Source organism: Orycteropus afer, unplaced genomic scaffold, assembly GCF_000298275.1.
Source record: "Orycteropus afer afer isolate SDZICR_OR568_19922 unplaced genomic scaffold, OryAfe1.0 scaffold00231, whole genome shotgun sequence".
NCBI lineage: Eukaryota > Metazoa > Chordata > Mammalia > Tubulidentata > Orycteropodidae > Orycteropus > Orycteropus afer.
Window position 1 is genome coordinate 3,368,494 of NW_006921818.1, and position 9,580 is coordinate 3,378,073.

General features: G+C 38.9%; 1 protein-coding gene across 1 annotated transcript in view; it reads left to right on the forward strand.

Moving 5' to 3' along the window:
* DNAH6 (dynein axonemal heavy chain 6) overlaps positions 1 to 9,580 on the forward strand; it is a 447,135-nt gene that overhangs the window by 260,023 nt on the left and 177,532 nt on the right. Inside the window, exons 46-50 of the mRNA XM_007948902.2 lie at positions 1,652 to 1,792; positions 3,156 to 3,398; positions 6,343 to 6,510; positions 6,972 to 7,207; positions 8,385 to 8,646. Coding sequence (XP_007947093.1) covers positions 1,652 to 1,792; positions 3,156 to 3,398; positions 6,343 to 6,510; positions 6,972 to 7,207; positions 8,385 to 8,646 — 1,050 coding nt within the window. The remainder of the gene's footprint in view (positions 1 to 1,651; positions 1,793 to 3,155; positions 3,399 to 6,342; positions 6,511 to 6,971; positions 7,208 to 8,384; positions 8,647 to 9,580) is intronic.

Consider the following 9,580-nt stretch of genomic DNA (forward strand, 5'->3'; position numbering starts at 1 on the left):
ATTTATAAATTATATATGTGTGTGTATATACACACACTACACACACACACACACACACATATATATTCAACAAGAACAGAAATTACAATAGTCTAAGTAAGATTTCTTTTGTGACCATAAACTAGTACCCTATTCCAAAAAGCTGTTGCATGGAGTCAATTCCAACTTGTAGCTACCCTATAGGACAGAGCAGAACTACCCCATAGGATTTCCAAGGCTATAATCAATAAAGAAGCAGATTGCTACATCTTTCACAGAGCAGTTACCATTTGGTTAACAGCCAAGTGCTTAACTACTGTGCCACCAGGGCTCCTTATAAACAGTATTTTGTTTGCACATAAATAGAGTCCATTAGCAGATTTTTTTTTCAACATAGTTTTGTTTGTAATCCTGTGTTAATTTTCTGGGTTTAAAATATTTATTCGCCAGACTTCCAGAAAGATCTGTGGAAAACAAAAAACAGAAACTCTGCTGCCCCTCAGAGGTCGAAGTCTTGTCCAAACTGGCCAGATTCTCACATCCTCCTTTAAGCCCAAGTGTATTTACACACCTGCAGCACCATCTGAGTAGAGCTGAATGCATGAGGCCAGTATTTTTGACCCCCTTGCCTGTCAGCACAACTAAGATAGAAATGCCTTTCAGTTCACTCTCTCAGGGAACAATTTTAGTTGCTCTCAACTTCAGTTTCCCCATACAAGTCCTTTCCCTTCTTTCTGCACCTTCTGTAACTTTTTTTTTTATAAGCTATTTTTTCTTATGTCTTTTCTTTGGCCTTTCATGAAAATCTCTTGAATTGCTAGGTCAGGGTTTATAGCTACAGACAATAGGATCTACTTCAGCTCACAAAAAGGGATTTATTAGAAGGGCAAAAATCATTGGGAAGCCAAAAAAAGAAATTCCAGGCTGACCCCCAAGGAATGAATGTAAAATGCACACTGTAGAAGTCAGTTACCAAGGAAGTTGCTCTCTCTGCCACAGTTATTACTGCTGAACCAACAACAAAAAAAAAAAACTCACTGTCATCAAGTAGATTCCAACTTATAGCGACCCCTATTTGGTTTCTGAGGCTGTAAATCTTTACTGCAATAAATTGCCTCATCTTCCTTCTATGGAACGGCTGGTAGGTTTGAACTACTGACCTTCTGGTTAGCAGCCAAGTACCTTACCCACTACACCACCAGAGCTCCTTAAGCTTCTAAACTGGACAGTGGACCACTGCTTCAGCTACCAGCTCCAAAACTGTGCCTCCTCTAACAGGCCAGAGATAATAGCTCCAGGACCACACCACTTCTACTGCCTCTTTCCCAGTGTTCCTCTATCCCAAATCAAAGCCTTCCATGAATAACCCCTTCCACTTATTCAAAGGATCTCCTCAAGTACCTGCTAAAGAGGACCTAAACCACATCCAAAACTCTAGTTACAATGAAATCTGGAAAACACCATTTTTAATCTTTGCAGACTGCATCATAGAAAGACGTTGGAGTATATACTGACAAGTTACATATATGTTATGCTATCTTCTTTTATATATTTGATATTGTTAGCATCAAATTCATTAACCAGCATTTATTTTCATTGTAACTTCATCTTTATTTTACAGTGAAAAATGTCAAGTTTTTTTTTTTGTTGTTGTTTCTGTTTCTCTGGTCAGGTGTTTCAGTACTTTATCAGCAGAGTCCGTCAGAAGCTGCACATTGTTCTCTGCATGAGCCCTGTTGGGGAAGCCTTTCGATCCCGATGTCGGATGTTTCCCTCCCTTGTGAACTGCTGCACCATTGACTGGTTTGTCCAGGTTGGTGACAACCCTGAATATCTCATGGAGAAGTTGAACTTGCTTGAGTTTAGAGGAGAAATATGTCATCAAAAAATAATTCATGGGTTTGGGCATTAGCTTTAAAAGTCAGTAGGAATTTATTCATATACCAGTGATGAAATCACCATATTGTTGTCATTGGATAAAAGCAGAAACAGAATTTGTATAGGAAGAGGAGACCATTGAATTTAACAATATAGAAGTTATTGGTGATCTTGACGAGCTATTTCAATAGAGTGGTGGGGGAGATAGTTACAGAGAAAGGGGGGGGGAGGAATTAGAGATAGCAAATAAAAGTTACTCTTTCAAGGAGATTTGCACCAAAGGAGAGTGGAAAGATGGGTCAATGGCTAGAGGAGTGTGTGCAGTCAAGAGAGAAGTATTTTTAAATGGGAAACACAAGCAGTATGTGCACATGCTGATGAAAATGATCCAGAAAGAGAAAGAGGTGATGCTGCAGACAGAGTTAAATGTTGTTGAGCCAATCTCTTTGAGTAGGAAGGAAGGGATGGGATGATCAATGAAGGAGCTGACCTGAGCAGAAAGCATGCACACCTTACCCAGAGTAAGAGGAGGGGAGGGCAGAGGAGATGAACACAGACGCAAGTCACGGGGTGGATGTGGGCGTGGGAGCTTGTTGAAGTTCTGTTTCATTGCTTCTGTTTTACAGTGATGTAGGAAGCAAGACCATCAACTGAGAGTCAAGAGGAAAGTGGATGTGTTAGAAGTGTGAGTGGAGAGAGCCAAGTGTGAAATATTTACTTAAGAGATTATAAGAGTGAATATATTAGAAATGTAGTAGGAGTTCTAGGCTACACTGGGGCCTCCTTGATCTAGTTGTAAATTGAAAGCAAGGCCAGTCAGCATGGTTGCATTTTTTTTTTCTTCCCAGTCATGCTTAGCAGCACTGTTATAGACATGCAGTAACAGAGTTGCATTTGATTAGGATTCCCATGAACCCAGAGAAACAAAAAGGAGCAAAAGAGTTGAGGTGTGAGCAGGACAGTGATTGTAATGATGGGTCTGAAGTTCAAACTGCATAATAAACAAAATGAGGATATGAGGTCCTAGTAATGTATATGATTTTGTTCATGGAATTATTCTAAGGACACACAGTCATTCTTCAATCAACAATTTTTTATTGAACAACTCTGATGTGCCAGATATTGAGCAAAAGCAGACTCAGGCCCCACTCTCAGAGTCAGAGCTATGTGATTCATGAAAGTGGAGAGCAGACTATTTACAAGGCAAAGAATTCTAGAGAAATAATTTTTTCTAAATTGTTCATCTATATATTATTGAAATAACCAACAGATTTTCCAAATTATTTTCTAATTTAAAGTGGCCCAAAGAAGCACTTCTTTCTGTATCAAAGACATTTTTCTCAACTGTTGACCCTGGAAATGCAGACCTGAGAGAAAAGCTTTCCCTCATGTGCGTGAACGTTCACCTGAGTGTCTCCCAGATGGCAGAGCGCTTTTACACAGAGCTCCGGAGGCGCTACTACACAACACCTACCTCCTACTTGGAACTGATCAATCTCTACCTGTCTATGCTGAGTGAAAAGAAGAAACAGTTAGTTTTAGTAAGTTTAATATTATCAATGAAGGTATTTTTTTCTTCTTTTGCTTGAACTTAAAACTTTTGCCAGAATAAGTGAGACCTCTCTGCCCTGACTTTACCTACTGGAGTGTCCTCCATCCTGCTATGTATCCTTGACAACCCACAGTATGGCAGAAAGGTATCTCATGCTATAACTGGAGATGTTGTCAGTCCAGGAACCTGCCCTTTCTTGGTAACTATATTTTGTCTCCTATCATTCATAAGGCGTTCTGGTGGTATAATGCTAAGGCATTTGACTGCTAACCAGAAGGTTTGTGGCTCAAACCCACCAGCTGTTCCATGGAAGGAAGATGAGCCAATCTACTTCCATAAAGATTTTACCACCTCAGAAACCCAGTGGGAATCTCAACTCATTGGTAATGGGTTTGGTTTTTTGGTTTATCATTCACATAAATATCTTGACTTGGTAGAACAATATGGACATTGCAACAGCATCAACATTAAGCAGGGAACTAATCATCTCTGCAGTATTTAATATGAAGGACAACTTTTTTGCTAAGCAACAAAGATGAAGTTTAGTGGTCTACCATGTCAGTGGCTCCCATTAACAGCCAGGACTTTGGTGTCACGCAGACTATGTACATATATGAGCTGCCTGTTTCTTGCTGTGCAACCTTGGACACATTAATGTAACTTCTCTCAAACCTTAGTAGAAAATAAATCTAAAAATAACTGTCTTTCCTCTTGGATTGTTGTGGAATTTAAATAACATACTGTTTTTAAAGTGCTTGCTTGGCATATGATCTGACACATATGCGGTGCTCAGAAAATAGTGGCTGTTTTCATCATCAATAGACTATTAAATAACATTTTAAACAAATACAATGGAAACATTTACCATTTAGATAGTTAAAGTGCTTTTCAGAGGATTATTACCTGATAAAATACATGCCTTGTGAAACAACTTGCCATATTCTTTTGACACCTGCCAATTTGCACCAAACCATTCTAAGCCCTGATGGATAAATTGGCAGTGGATTAAGACTGTGTTGATCAGGTAGGCTGCATTACCTGACAGTGCTAGTAAGAAGGCTTCAGTCAGCAGTTGATCATTTATATGCGATGAAATAATTACAATGATTGTTTTATTTTATATCATTGAAATAATAAAATGATAGATAAATGTAGCAATGTTTAAAGTTATAATAAACCTTCAAAAAACAGTTATTTCCAATTGCCTCCTCTGCCAGATTCCAGCCCTAGTTAAGAGTTTGATCCTAGTTAGGCGTTCCTAACCAGTGGCAACCAAAACAACCAAACCCACTGCCATCAAGTTGATTCCAACTGATAGCAACCGCCATTGGATTTCCAAAGCTGTAAATCTTTACGGAAGCAGGCTGCCTCATCTTTGTTCCATGGAACAGCTAGTGGGTTCAAACCACTGACTTTGTTTAACAGCCAAATACCTTAGCCACTACACCATCAGATCTCAAACCAAACCAAAACCAAACACACTGCCATCAAGTCTATTCCAACTCATAACAACCCTCCTAGGGTTTCCAGTGCTGTAAATCTTTACAGAAATAGATTGCCTCATCTTCGTCCCAAGGAGCAGCTGGTAGGTTTGAACTGCGGGCCTTCTGGTTAGCAAAGTTCCTTACCCACTGTGCCACCAGAGTTTCTTACCAGAACTCAGTGGGGCTCAAACCCAGCAACTAGAGCTAGGCATATCTAGGACCCTGTCTCCCTGGGATCTCTCAGCCCTGCTGACCCACCTTGAATGACCAAGATGCTAGCACTGTAGCCTCCAGATTCCTGTCCGAACTCATTCCTTATTCATTTGATGTGCGTATGCTACCATAGGGGGATATAAGTTAATAAAATGTGTTCCCTTCCCACAATGGGCCCACAGTCCAGGGAGCTCCTACTGACCAGGTGGCATTGTGGCTGGTCAAGTTCTGAAATAATGACTACAAAGTAAGCTGCAGCTCAGAGAGAAATTTAATAAGAGGATAGTAATCTTGCAAGGTGGAGACACACAGAGCCAGAGGCAATGCCATGTGTGTCTCCATGAGCCTTACAGGCTAAGGGTTTTTATAATAATTTTAAGGCTGTGAGGTATGTGATTTCTAAAATATCTTATGCAGGCAGGTTACTCATAAAATCCTGACCTTTTTATGAAAGTCAGGAAGCAGAACAAGGCTGTGATAAATTCCTAATGATAAACCTCAACTTCCTTCAGGCCAAGTGCCTATGCAATCTCTTTCTAAGATGGAGCCTGTCTGTTTCAACATGGATGCCACAACTTCTTCTGTATTCTGCTGTTTGCTTTTGGTTCAAGTCTTGGTTTCATCTTAAATTGTCCATTTTAGTTCATCAGGTGGTCAAGGAGGGCAGGAGTGCACAGGCTCCAAGACTCGTTAATGCTGATCATGGACAATGGGCTAGAAAACATCTCAAAAATGGTCTGTTATCAGTAAATGCCATCTAAGCAGTAAATTTACATTTGTGTTATTTCTCTTACAGTGTTCCTTCCTTGGTCTCAGGATCTGAGGAGTGTGGTTTCCCTGTCCTGTGAGCTGTTCCTGTCTTGGTTTTATGATCTTAGGAATGTGGTTGCAGGGACAGGATTCTTATGTGATTATAGCTACAAGTAGTAGAATAAGGCAATGTTTAAGTTGAACATTAATATGGAGCTTTAGGTTATGAAGTTAGAACACATATTCATCTTCCAGAGATTCTAATCTGTCTATACTATTACAGCATGGATCCAGACCTACCATGGTGAGTGTCATAGCTTCTCCTCAGAGTTCTGTTACCTGAGGAGTTCTGCAAGATCACAGCTTTTAAGCATTACAAACTGACTTATCAATTCTATAAATGTAAAATTCTAGTACGTGAGTCAAGATGCCGATAAACTTATAATTTATAATAGTCACTATAATAGGTATTTTCATGTCATTTAGGCACTAGATCGGGTGAAGAATGGTCTAACCAAGCTATTAGAAACGAACGTACTGGTAGACAAAATGAAATTAGACCTTTCAGCTTTAGAACCTGTCCTTTTAACAAAATCACAAGATGTTGAAGCCCTGATGGATAAATTGGCAGTGGATCAAGAAAGTGCCGATCAGGTAGGCTACATTACCTGTCAGTGCTAGTAAGAAGGCATCAGTCACCATTCATATGTAATGAAACAATTACAATGATTGTATTGCTTTATTTCATATATCACTGAGGTAATAGAATGATACGTAAATCTAGCAATGTTTAAAATTGTAAACAATCTCCATTCAATAAATCAGCCTGGTTTATTACCCTAAGAATGGGTGCATCTCAATGAGTGGGACAAGGAGAGTTATGAGCAAAGTATCCGCTACAAATACAAAGAAAAAGAGACTTTTAGTGTGATAATTTTTCTCTATTATTCTGTCAGCATTGTGTGAGAGGGACAAAGGAGAGCATAAAATGCAGTGTAGCTAGTCCTCTTTGCTCTAACCCAAAGGGCAAATGTGACTCATTTTTATTGGTATTGCTTTTGAACATTGAAATTTAAACAACAAGACCACTTAAGCAGTCATGTTTCAATGGTTAGGTCCGTCAAACTGTGCAAGAAGAAGAAGCGATGGCAAAAGTGAAAGCTGAAGAAACCCAAGCCATAGCTGATGATGCTCAAAGAGACCTTGAAGAAGCTCTACCTGCCCTTGAGGCTGCCAATAAAGCACTGGACTCCTTAGATAAAGCAGATATATCTGAAATCAGAGTTTTCACAAAGCCTCCAGATTTGGTCATGACAGTAATGGAAGCAATTTCCATTCTCTTGAATGCAAAGTGAGTAATTCAGATTCATGTATTAACAGAATGCTTGGTGGTATTTCTTTACAATTTTTCTCCATTTTATTGTATGTTTCTTTCTTTTCTCCACCCATGCATTGATTCAGTCATTTGTTGTTCAATCAACAAATCAATTCAACAAGCATTTTTTGAACATCAAGTTTGTGCTAGATAATGGAAGATATCAAGATAAAGTTCTTCCTAAAAGGAGTTTATAGTCTCGTGCAAAGACAGACATGAAAAATAATAATTTCAAGGCAATGTGAGAGTTGCATGGTATTGAGAGTACGAAGAAAAATGTGCCTAAGTCCACCTGGAGAGATGTGAGCAGAGTATTCAGGAACTGATGCTCCTGATATTGAGGCAGATAGTGGGACAGTGGGAAGAACTCAGGAAACTTTCTTGCTTGCAGAATGTGATGGGATGGGCAGGGGTGGAGCAATGACTACTTCATGAAAGGTCTTGTGTACTGTGTGTGCTAAGCAGCTCAGATTTTATCCTGGAGATGCCTAATTTTCAAACATTCTTTAACAACTCAAACCTTTCTATCAACAAAATTTATTTCATAGGGAACTTCCTTACAGAAAACTGATAAGAGCAAAGGTAGAGGGCCCAGCACTCCATCCTGACCCTCCTGGCAGCACCTTGGTGGGGCTAAGGGCTCTGCAGAGAACAAATGGAAAACACTGGCAGAGGAGACTGAGAACCATTGGACATTTTTTACATAAATTTTCATGTTAGGAAGACCAATCTAGCAAAAGTTCAGAAGGGGCAAGGCTGACCAAGAGTTTTAAATCCAAGTAGAAAGTGATTGCAATGGTACTGGCAAGAGCTTTTAAGGGCCTAAACTAAGGCAAAGGAGGTAAAATATGTGTCTGGAGCATTTTAAAAATAAAACTGTTATTTCTGTAATGCCTTACATTTCTAAAACTATATAATTTTATAATTCTTTCTCTGCCAACCCTGAGATGAACTGAACCTTAGTCATCCAATTACGTCTGCCATGAATTGTGGCATACTTTTCATTAAAACTACCAGTTACTGGACCTATAGTATAGAGATTAAAACTACCCACTTATTGGGATAATATCGAAATGTTCCCAAGGGAATGCAATTATTTTTTTCTTGTCTTACTTCATTACAGTGCTGTTAATTTATCATGTTTGTCTTTCAGGCCTGATTGGCCAACCGCAAAGCAACTTCTTGGTGACTCTAACTTTCTAAGAAGACTTTTAGAATATGACAAGGAAAACATAAAGCCTCAGATATTGACAAAGCTTCAAAAATATATTAATAATCCTGATTTTGTGCCTGAAAAAGTAGAGAAAGTGTCCAAAGCATGTAAATCCATGTGTATGTGGGTACGAGCAATGGATTTGTATTCTCGAGTAGTCAAAGAAGTCGAACCAAAGAGACAAAAGCTTCGTGCTGCACAGGTACATTATCTTTCCCATGTTATGTGATAGAATGAAAAGTCATGACCGTTTATCATTCAAGTTTTCTTTATAATGACACTGTAACCCAACACCATATAAACAGTGACAGAGCTCTTGTAAATGAGCTTTCTTGGCAACTAACTTTCTTTCTAGCTAATGTGGCAAATAATTTTTTTCAGAAATGATCTCTAAAATGATTCCTCTTCCAGCATAAAAGGAAAATAAGAGTCTTTAGTCATCTGAAAAGAGGGAAATGGGTAGAGGTGACTTCTGGCTCTAGCGTATCATGGTCAGTATTTGCTAAATACTCCCACACATACATGATGACATCATCTGAAGTTCTGAAAATCAGCTTAACTGCAGTCAGATGTGAGGTCCTTCCTCTTAAGTGGAGCAAAGAATTATCCCTTAGCGGAGCAGGTTACCTGAAGCATCATGCATGTCTGTAGAAGTGGGATTGGAAAACGTTTTCTCTAAAATGCCCAGTTAATAACTATGGGCTCTGTGGTCTCTATTGCAACTACTCAACTCTGCCACTCTGCAATGCAAAAACAGTCATAAACAGTACATAACTGAGTAAGTGCAGCTGTGTTTCCATGTAACTTCATTTATGGAACCTCCCTAAATGAGGACCTTTGGAATTCATACAATTCCATACAGTTTCAGACAATTATTATATGTCATGAAATGTTATTCTTTCTTTTGATTTTTCCCCAACTATTTAAAAATGTAAAAATCATTCATTTTTGCTCACAGGTTGTACAAAAATAGGCAGCAAGGTGGTTTTGTCCCACAAACTGTTGGCCTGTTACTGCTGACCCCTGCTATAGAAAACTAGTTAGGAAAGATTAGTTTTCACTATTACATGGGTACTTGTTTTGTCATTCAATTTTAATATTCCACTGTAGTAACTAATTCATCACAAATGTTTGGT